General features: G+C 40.9%; 2 protein-coding genes across 2 annotated transcripts; both read left to right on the forward strand.

The window, feature by feature from the left end:
* Window positions 1-971: 971 nt before the first annotated feature.
* LOC106717931 lies at window positions 972-1,580 on the forward strand. The gene has a single exon (XM_045685930.1). It carries the CDS (start codon window positions 972-974, stop codon window positions 1,578-1,580), a length of 609 nt encoding a protein of 202 aa, XP_045541886.1.
* Window positions 1,581-4,817: 3,237 nt separating this feature from the next.
* LOC123723398 lies at window positions 4,818-10,325 on the forward strand. The gene is made up of 2 exons (XM_045685965.1): window positions 4,818-5,258; window positions 9,858-10,325. Exons 1-2 carry the CDS (start codon window positions 4,892-4,894, stop codon window positions 10,130-10,132), a joined length of 642 nt encoding a protein of 213 aa, XP_045541921.1. The 5' UTR covers window positions 4,818-4,891; the 3' UTR covers window positions 10,133-10,325.
* Window positions 10,326-11,514: the final 1,189 nt, after the last annotated feature.

Raw genomic sequence — 11,514 nt, forward strand, 5'->3', positions numbered from 1 at the left:
AAATTGAGAATTTGAAAAGGGGCTTACCTCTACAAAAAAAAAGTCGTTTATTATCATTAAAACCGTTCTTGGATGAGAACGAAGTGTTAAGAGTCGGAGGTCGCCTAAAGCATGCTCACATTCAGTATCAGAGTAAACACCCTGTAATTATATCAAAAACTAATGTACTCTTACCATTATTATTAGCAGATGCTCATTTTAATACGCTACATGGAGGGCCACAATTAATGTTGTCATATTACGTCTACGACATTTACATATCACGTCTTGAATCCATTCAAAGACGATTTGTTAGATATTTACAATATAAAACTCAAAAACCTAATTCAGATTATACATTACGATGTAAAGAACACCACCTACTACCATTGTCTGTGAGAAGAAATATAGCTGACATTGCATATTTATCAAAAATAACAAATGGCACGGTTGATTCTCCTCTACTTCTTTCCAAAATAAATATTAACGTTCCATCGAGACCAATTGGGAGTAATCTATATCTTAATATAAATCGAGTAACGACGAACTTTAGAGCAAACGCTTTCTTTTGCAGAGCGGCCAGACAGTTTAACTCAATATCAAAGCAAAGTCCTCACATCGACTTGTTTAATACTAGGCTTGCTGACATTGTAAGCCATTTAAGCAGCGAATTCTTTGGTTGTCCGGTTCGCTAGCCGCTTGTTTTTTTACCTTCCTGTTTACTTTTAATTTGTTCAACTTTTTTTGAATTATTTTTATACTTCCCTATTATTTATCAATTGTTTTTATTCTCTTCGCGATTTTGATACTATTGTTTTTGCTGTCTATTTGCGAAATCTATAAAAACATAGTTTTCCAGTTAAATAAATAAATAAATAAATAAATATTTACGTGGCAAATACTGGTTGATAAATACAGGCAATACTGTAAAACGATTTGTGAGAAATTGCATGATTTGTTCGAGACAACGCGCCAATAACACTACACAGATGATGGGAGATTTGCCCGAGTGTCGTGTTACTCCATCGAGACCATTTCTTATAAGTGGAGTTGATTTTGCAGGCCCTATAGACGTACGTATGAGCAAGGGCAGAGGAGCAAAATCCTATCGTGGCTACATCGCATTATTTATATGCATGGCTACAAAGGCTATACACGTAGAGATCGTGAGTGACATGACCGTGGATGCATTCATGGCTGCATTCAGACGTTTCATATCAAGAAGAGGTCCATGTAGAGAGATGTGGAGCGATAATGGAACTACATTCGTCGCTGCCAGTAAAGAAATTTTAGAGATGTGGCACCAAGGCAAGGCATCGATACCAAAAGAACTTGAATCACTACTAGATTCCAAATCTACCAAATGGCGTTATATTCCACCTGGATCACCAAATTTCGGAGGATTATGGGAGGCCGGAGTGAAATCTATAAAATATCACATAAAGAGAACAATAGGAGAGGCAACACTTACCTTCGAGGAGTTGTACACCGTCCTCGTCCAAATCGAGGCGTGCCTAAATTCGCGACCGCTCTCTCCCATGAGTGATCATCCTGATGATTTTGAACCTTTAACCCCAGCATATTTTTTGGTTGGCGAATGATCACTGATCTGATCACAGTTCCTGAGCGAGATTTAACTGATTTCAAAATACGAAATTTAACACGATGGAGACTTCTACAAAAGTTGATGCAATCCTTTTGGAAAAAATGGCATGTCGAATATTTATCACGATTACAAGAGCGACCAAAATGGATGCAACTAAAGAAGGAGTTTAATGTGGATGATTTAGTCCTTATGAAAATACCTAATCTGCCGCCAAGTAAATGGTTTCTTGGGCGCATTGAGAAAAAATATCCTGGACAAGACGAAATAACGAGAACTTATGATGTACGAACAAAGACAGGAGTCTACACGAGAACTGTTGGGAAACTATGCCCATTACCTGATGTTTAAAGGACTATCGTCCTTTCCGGGGGATGTGTGTTAGTAACGATTACAAAACTAGATGGCGCTGTTCGATAACGAAACGCGATATGGTTTGGTGTAACTATTTTGAATATACATTGTATTAATTTAAGATTTTTTGAGTTGTTCTTGTGAGTTGTTCTTTTTCTTGTGAATTGTTAAGTGAGTTGTGAGTAAAAAATCTATATAAGTGAGTGAGTGTCTAGTGCTTTCCCCTACAGATATAGATAAATACGAAATTAATTTTTTGTAATAATTTTACCCCTAAGGGTGCAAAATAATAATAGGGGATGAAATTTTGTTTGGTAATATATTCGGTTTTGGTGAATGTTTTGTTTTGATATGCTTTGCTGTAACTCTTACCAATATTTAGTCTAGAGCCTGAGTAAGGACATAGGCTACATTTTAACACGAAAAAAGGAATGTAAGGGGTTGAAAGTGGGGGTGAAAGTTTGTATGGAATTATCGTCATTTTAGCGGGGACTGGGGTCGGGGCGGGCACCGGCTCTACGGCCGGGGCGGGGGCAGCGCGCTTCACCTCGCGGCGGGTGCTGGTCGCTCCTGCGGTGGCGGTGGCGGCGGTGGCGGCGGCGGCGGCATTATGCGCGTCCGCAGCCAGCGGAGGGCGCAATCTCGGCTCGTGCAGCAGGCGGTCGCCAATACCCGCGATCCAATACCAGCCAGCTCGGCCTGCAGGTGGGCGACCTCCTGCAACTCGGTGCGGGTTCGTAGAGCTCGCACTGCCTCGCCAATGGTCGCCACTGCCTCGCGGACGCTGGCGATGTGCTGGCACTTCATTTTGGCCAAAATCGGCTGGGTGGGGAGCGCGATCTTGAGCGCATGCCCTCACCCCCGATTGCCTCTAATGAGGCGCAGCTGCCGCTGTCCGTATCGGACAGCTGCCTCCTCTCCAGGACCATGGGCGAGTCGCACCGAGAGAGCGACACCCGTAACTCCCGGACGGCCACACCCGCGGCCCTGTTCCCGCCTTCGACTGCTTCCAAATCGTTGTGCGTCTCTTCTATTCTTTGTGCGTTGCCATTGTCGTCGTTGTGTTTTTTGTGTTCTGTATCCCATAGTTCTGTATAGTTCCCACGAGTGTGGGGGAAAGGATACTCCAGACAGGCAGAGCCCCCTGTACCCAGACTGGGCGTACATACTGCGGAGGTCCGCCGGTATCCGCAGGTTTTAACGACTTCGCTGTCGGGTTTTTAGTGACTGTGCCGTACACGACGGGTTCGGGTCCCGCGGCACAACCTGCCTTAAACTACGTATCACAAGGCCTGGCGTAAATATTGTAAATATATGAAGTGGCACTTACCTACTCGATGCCCCGTTCACCGCCTGCAGGTGCCTGGTCACTCTGTCGGTGTCAGTCGAGTCAAATAAGTCACTGTCATACAGTCTAAAGGCGCCAGCAATGCTGCACTTCTGATGCACCCTATGCACTGCTTCCCGTAAGCGCCCTATAGACGCGTCCTTTATCGAACCGAACGCGGAACCGTAAACTTAGCGACCCTGTACGCTAAATAATAGACACTTCCGATGTGCTATCTAACTGCCGACCACTTTCTATGCTGCCACGATGAGCTCTGTCCCCGCACAAGCCCCCCGCAGGCACCGCGCCCATCCGTAGCGGAAAGGGATTTCTAACTACCCGCTTGAGCGGGAGAATAAAAATGAGTCGATCTACCTACATAAAACCTGTGTAGGTCAACCGCGAAATTCAAAAATATACATATAATATAGTACATCTGTACCGAACAGTGACTGATCCTTGTCTTGGGCCGGCCAATGAAGGCAAGCCCCCTGTCCCGGCGACGCCGCTAGACATGATCAACTGACACAGTCTGACCGGGACAGGTTGCCCGACGTTGTCCCGAAGGACATCCCCCTAAGTGCGTGTTAGCACACCCAGGGTGTCTACGCCATATTTAAAAAGTGGCAACATTGCCACAGAGCAGCGACAGTGCACTGTCATCGCTGCTCTCGCGCCGACGGCCGACCGGCCGGCGGTCGTCGGCGCCATCTTTCACTTCACTTCAATTTCAACATTCAACCTTACAACAAGCACGCGATCAAGTAAGATCTTTCAATGATTCTTCACGAACCTGCACCGACATAGTTTCGAGCCGGATTCGAATAATTTCGATTGGATCTCAACAATCAAAAGGGGCCAAGAAGAAAAATTTCGAAGCGGTGCGGTCGAAAAAAGAAGATTGATCGACATGGACGCGTGCTGAATATCAAATCTTCAATTCATCAAGCCAATATATACCTAGAGAGGTTTGCGGAGATGAGTGAGTTCGTTCCAATTATTTTCCAACTATTTACGTAAATCTCACTATTGCAATTTTCAATCTATTTGTTCAATCATACCAACTATCTAAAGGTGTGTTATTCAATTTCTTTGTTATTAATCATTTCAAAAATCATTATTCCAAATTCAAAAAACTATAATTTATTTCGTTTCAACAAATTAAAAATTGTCGCGTCATCCCACTTACCTTCACTAACTTTAAAAAAAAAATTCAACTATTGTACATTTCTAAAGGGTCTAGAACGGTGTATTGCCTCTATTTGTACTAATGCAGCATAATTTTAACCATTTGCTAACTTAAGTTTCGAACATTACAGAAATCCATGTGGGGTCATTGTTCCCGCTTAAGCCGGTTGGTAGCCGAGTGAACCCTCATGAGCCTTCGGTTGTTCTGCCATCTGCTTGCTTGAATATAACCTAACGTTCTGCCTGCTTTTTTCAAGTTTTTTTTTACAAAATTTAAGTATTTTTTTTTATTTTTTTACTTACCCTCAATTTAACTTTTTTATTTGCATATGTAACTTTGTTTAATTTTCTTTACAACAGCAGGGATTTATAATTTATTTCATTTTCATTAACATTTAATTAACTTTGCATCATTAATTTACTTTCAATTAACAATCAAAATGGACATCCAAACTTTGAAAAAATCTAGAGCAAGCTTCAAATCGAAATTAACAGTGTTTAAAAAATTTCTAGATACATTATTACCTAGCAAAACTATAAATAGTGTACAGGCCCATGAATTAACCATAAGAAATGGGAAAATGCAAGAAATGTACAATGATTTTGACTCGGTACAGAATGATATAGAAGGATTAACCGACATTCCAGATGACGAGTATGCAGAACGAGCTGCCTTCGAGAACAGCTACTTCAGCGCCATGGCTGTTGCACAGGATTTGCTCAGCAGGCATGCCGCTGTTAATGCTGCTACTGCTGCGGGCAATGACAATGCATCGGTGTCGGGCTCAGGTGTTATTGGATATTCAGGTGGGCCGAGCATCAAATTACCAACAATACATTTACCCACCTTTTCTGGTCGCTATCAAGATTGGTTAGAATATCATGACACCTACAAATCATTAATACACGACAATCACACAATTCCAAAAATACATAAATTTCACTATTTAAGAAATTCATTAAAGGATACAGCGGCTTTAATTATTAAATCTATAGAATTTTCAACGGAGAACTATGATGTTGCCTGGGACTTACTTTGTGACAGATTCAACAACAATCGAATTTTAATTAACAACCATATTCAAGCTCTATTTAACATACAGCCTGTCACGCAAGAGTCTTCCAAGGCTCTGCGGAACTTAATAGATTGGGTAAATAAAAACCTACGGGCTCTAAATACATTAAAACTTCCAACAGAACATTGGGATGTGTTAATTATTCACATGATGTCAAGCAAACTTGATTTAGTTTCAATACGCGATTGGGAAACTGAGCGTAATCGGATTCAGCATGTACCATCTTTGCAAGAGTTCATGCAATTTTTAAAAAACCGTGCAGATCTTTTAGAAACCATCGAAGAAGCTCAGGGACAACCTAAGTCACGACGTTATAGTGATGTAACTCACAACCGTCCCAAGACATTTATTGTTAATGAAACATCTAAACAAAAACAATTTAAGTGCCCCGTTTGCAAACATTTTCATTCCATATATCAATGTCCTAAGTTCAAGGCAATGTCTATAGAATCTCGGCTAACAAAAATAAAAGATCTGAATCTTTGCACAAATTGCTTGCGGTCTGGGCACAATGAACAACATTGTAGACTCAGTTCCTGCCGCTTATGCTCAAAGCGACACAATACTATGTTGCATCCATCTAAACAATTTAATGAACCTCCGGTTAATCAATCTTCTAAAAGTGACTGTGTTGTTCTACCAAATATACAGGAACTATCTAAACCTGTTACACTATCATCAATACACAATAGCCAGGTTTTATTATCAACAGCAATGATCACCATAGAAGATCATGCTGGGCAATTACACAAAGTACGTGCTCTATTGGACAATGGTAGCACTAGCAGTTTCATAACACAATCTTTGCAAAGGCAATTAGGGATACCCAGTTATTCCACATGTGTATCAGTCCAAGGACTAAATCAACAATTTTCCAACATCTCACAAAGATGTGACGTCACAATTTCATCTCTATATCAAAATCATTATAAAACAGAAGTCAACTGTTTTATCGTTCCCAATATCACTCAGCTGATACCCACGGTTCCCATTAATACCAATTCATTTGAGATTCCTTCCCAAGTTCAACTTGCTGACCCAACATTTGCTGTGCCGTCAGAGGTGCACATGTTGCTTGGTGCTGATCTATTCTGGAATGTTCTTTCTTCAAATCAAATATCTCTAGGTAAACACAAACCAATCCTCGTTGAAACAAAACTTGGTTGGCTAATTTCTGGTTCAATTCAATTACCATACAAAAGAAAATCAAAACAATTTTATTCACATACAGTCCATTGCCATTTCACAAACGATATCGAGCTTGATGAAAAATTAAACTATTTTTTTGAATCTGAAGCCGCTCCAGTCACTCAACAATTGCACGATCTTAAAGCTGAGAGTGAGTGCGAACGGATCTTCACTACCACAACAAAACGCCACCCAGATGGCAAGTTTATTGTTACAATTCCATTTAAAGAGTCCCCGGACTGTCTGGGTGACTCGAGCCAACAAGCTTTGGTTAGATTTAATTCTTTAGAACGCAAATTTAAAAGAAATCCTAGTTTCAAAAACGAATATATCAATTTCATGAATGAATACATAGAGTTAGGACATATGTCTGAAAAAACAAACACACAATTTACTACAAATTCATATTTTTTACCACATCACGGTGTCTTGCGCGAGGGCAGCATCAGCACACGCTTGCGTGCGGTGTTTGATGGATCTGCAGTGACCAGTACAGGTGTCTCACTAAATGATATTCAACACATTGGCCCTGTAGTGCAAGACGACCTATTAAGCATACTTATTAGATTTCGACAGCATAAATATATTGTTACTTCCGATATAGAAAAAATGTACAGACAAATCTATGTAACAGAAGGTCAACGCTCTTTACAACAAATTTATTGGCGTTCAGATCCTTCACAACCTATCAAACAATATACACTCAACACAGTAACATATGGTACAGCCTCAGCACCATTCTTGGCTACCAGATGCTTAAAACAATTAGGTGAAGAGTGTTCCAATCAATTAGTAAGTCAATCTATCTTACACGATTTTTATGTAGATGATTTTATAACTGGAAATGATGACAAAAATACACTAGTTGAAACCTGTAAGGGTGTTATTAATGAACTCAAAGGGGCTCATTTCCATTTACGAAAGTGGCGTTCAAATAAAACGTCCATTTTAAATGAAATTGTTGATGAAACCAACAATAATGACATATTGAACTTAAATAAAGATGATTGTGCACGGACCCTAGGCGTAGCCTGGGCCAGCAAAACTGACACATTGTTGTTTCCATCAATACCTATAGATGATACCTCAATAACAAAACGCACTATTTTGTCCACAATAGCACACATCTTTGACCCCATGGGTTTAGTAAACCCATGCATGCTACAAGCAAAGCTTATCCTTCAGGCTCTATGGGCTCACAATATACCTTGGGACGGACCAGTACCAGCTGATATTGAGTCGCAATGGAAACAATTCATAGAATACTTTCCATACATTTCTCAAATAACAATACCTCGAAAAGTGTTATGTGAAAAGTATATAACAGTCCAAATTCATGCCTTCAGCGATGCTTCAATTAAGGCATTTTCAGGTTGTGTTTATATTCGCACAATATCGAGCAGTGGTCAAGTAACTGTACGCTTACTTGTTGCAAAGAGTAAGGTGGCACCTTTAAAAAATAAACTAACAATGCCAAGGCTCGAACTCTGTGGTGCTTTACTTGTAACACAACTGACAAAAAAGGTAGTAAGTGCGTTGCGATTAAACATCGACTCAATACAGTTCTGGTGTGACTCAACTATAGTGCTGGGCTGGATAAAAACTTGCAAAAAACAATTAAAACAATTTGTATACAATAGAGTTACAGAAATTACTAATACATTTGATCCAGCAGCATGGAATTATGTCCCAACCAATCTCAATCCGTCTGATATAGGTTCCAGAGGTTTGAATCCTTTACAACTCAAAAATTCAAATTTGTGGTGGGAAGGTCCGCACTTCTTGCGGCATCAAAACATAGATTGGCCATCCCAACCTCAAAACTTAGATATTTCAAATTTACCAGAAATAAAATCTAACTTTCATATTTCTGCGACTGCAGTCTTACAAGATATTGATGAACATTTCACAACCAAATATTCAAATTTTAACAAAATGCAACATATCGTAGCTTATTTATTAAGATTCAAACACAACTGTCAAAATAAAAATAATAAACATATTGGTTCACTTAGACTTTCAGAATTAAAACTAGCATTATTAGTGTTGTGCAAAAGAGTGCAACTAGATATGTTTAATAAACAATATTTTTTACTCATGAAAGGTGAACTTTCACCAAAAGATAAACTGATTAAATTGAACCCTTTTATTGATAATGACCATCTTATTAGAGTTGGAGGTCGATTGTCAAACTCCAACTACGACTATGACACAAAACATCCAATACTGTTACATGCATCACATCACATAACAAAAACATTAGTACAACATTACCACACAATATTATTACATGCAGGACCACAATTACTTCTATCTACACTACGGCACAAATTTTGGATCGTTGGAGGACGCAACCTCTGCCGAAAAATAACACATCAATGTACAACTTGTCTCAGATTTGCAGGCAAAACTTACCAACCAATCATGAGTACACTTCCTGCGGAGAGGTTGCAGTCTGAATTCGCATTCTTAAACACAGCTACAGACTATGCCGGTCCAATCATGATATTGAACAGAAAGGGTCGTGGTGCACAACTTATCAAATCCTATATAGTTGTGTTTGTATGTTTGGCAGTAAAGGCAATACACCTTGAGCTCGTCACCGATCTCACTTCGCAAGGTTTTATTGACGCGTTAAACAGATTTATTGCCCGCAGAGGTAAGCCAGCAACTCTTTATTCTGACAATGGAACTCAGTATAAAGGGGCGTGTAATGAATTGTCAAAATTTTTAAAGGATAACTGCAACAATATAGTTTCATATTCGGCTGAAAATGATATAAATTTTAAATTTTGTCCTGCTTATAGTCCCAATTTTAACGGTTTGGCAGAGGGTTCAGTAAAATCGGTAAAGCACCATCTAAAACGAGTCCTACCTATGACTCATTTAGACTACGAACATATGAATTCTCTTTTAGTACAAATAGAGGGGATACTAAATTCTAGACCTCTCACTCCTCTTTCGTCCGATCCTACGGATCTCATTCCCTTAACACCGGCCCATTTTCTAATTGGACGAACAATAACTATGTCGCCTGCACCTCAGGTGGAAAATCACCAATTATCAACTTTAAGCAAATTCAAGAGAATTCAACAATTAAAATGTCATTTTTGGACCAGATATTATAAGGAATATCTTTCAGAACTCCAGTCCCGCAGCAAGTGGCGCACGCGAGGAACGCAACCGCAATTAGGAGAAATGGTCGTCGTGAAGGATGATCGCCTTCCACCAAACCGATGGCTGATTGGAAGGATCACTGGCGTCCACCCTGGCAGCGACGGTGTCAACCGCGTCGCTGACGTCCTCACCACAACCGGGACGCTGCGCAGAGCCTACAACCGCCTCTGCCCACTACCTGCTGCGTTGGACCAGGATGCTCCTGACCCAAGGGGGGCAGCCTGTCTACGCCATATTTAAAAAGTGGCAACATTGCCACAGAGCAGCGACAGTGCACTGTCATCGCTGCTCTCGCGCCGACGGCCGACCGGCCGGCGGTCGTCGGCGCCATCTTTCACTTCACTTCAATTTCAACATTCAACCTTACAACAAGCACGCGATCAAGTAAGATCTTTCAATGATTCTTCACGAACCTGCACCGACACAGGGGAACCGCCGCGCCGCGGAATACTCCTGCCAAAACTACGTCCGAAGACCGCTGTCCAACAGGACCGACAATGGGGAAAACACCGCTCCCATGCCGACTAAGCCGGCGACGACGCCAGTCTGCACCAGTTCACCAGTCGACTCTGAAAATAGAGCCGGACCGTGCACTGGGCAGACCCGGCAATTCGCGGGGCGCTCTTAAAAGAGCGCCTCGCCGCGGACCTTGGAGGTCCGCCATCCCACGACCCCTCCATGGGTCAGCTGGCCAGATATTGGTCAGCGACAGATGACTTCCCTCCCCCCTGTAGAGGAAAGGAACCCATCTGCCGCCGTCCAGGGTGCACCGGACCTACCGCTTCCATTCCCCCGGGACTTGTCCCAGAACAATCCAAGCGGCGGCCCAACGTGGAGGTTTCCGACCCTAGCACCCCCGCCTGGCTAGGATTATTTATGTATGTATGTATGTATAGTGTGTAATTTAGGTTTTATATATATGTATTTATCGTAAATACGTAGTATATTTATTATTTTTCATTTTACCATTATTTATTTACCTTATCTATCATATAAAAACCAGCCAGGCGGAGACAGAATTAATATAAAAGGAAAATAATAATTGATCTTAAAAGTAGATAATTTAGCCATGGGGGGTCTGTGGAAACGATTCATTTTGGAAAAGGGGGTCACTTGTCCAAAATAGTTTGGGAATCCCTGATTTAAATCATAATATTTAAGTTAGTGTAATCATAAAAGTCTACTGCACATAAACTTGTATCTATGTATATTTATTCCCTTTCATCGTCTTTTATAAAACAGAGACAATATGTTTTAATACTAGTGCTGTGGAATGGGTACAAAAAACGTCAAATTCACCATCTGTCAAAGTTTGTATACGTCATTCTCGTGATTTATTAAAAAAAAATGTATTCCTTATTGACAGTGCCGGAATTTAAATAAGAGTTTCCAAGATGGAATTCATTCACAGGTGGAATAATAGCCTTTTTTGTTGTTGTTGTATATGTAAGTGTATAATCTGTGCGCGGCTGCTGCGTCTGCCGTCAGTTTGACAATGACGTCAATAAACCAGTCTGCACCAAGCTAGCGGTCGTATCATTACTCCCTATATCTAACAGTGGCGACGAGGATTCGAAAAACCTACATATGAAAATTAAAAATGGCAGTGTCGTATTTCGGTG

Source organism: Papilio machaon, chromosome W (genome assembly GCF_912999745.1).
Source record: "Papilio machaon chromosome W, ilPapMach1.1, whole genome shotgun sequence".
Taxonomy (NCBI): domain Eukaryota; kingdom Metazoa; phylum Arthropoda; class Insecta; order Lepidoptera; family Papilionidae; genus Papilio; species Papilio machaon.

Coding starts and splice junctions, on each gene's coding strand:
- LOC106717931 (XM_045685930.1), top strand. CDS start 972: ATGGGAGATTTGCCCGAGTGTCGTGTTACTCCATCGAGACCATTTCTT.
- LOC123723398 (XM_045685965.1), top strand. CDS start 4,892: ATGGACATCCAAACTTTGAAAAAATCTAGAGCAAGCTTCAAATCGAAA. Junction 5,259..9,857: donor AGGTGTTATTGGATATTCAG/GTGGGCCGAGCA, acceptor AATATCTTTCAG/AACTCCAGTCCCGCAGCAAG.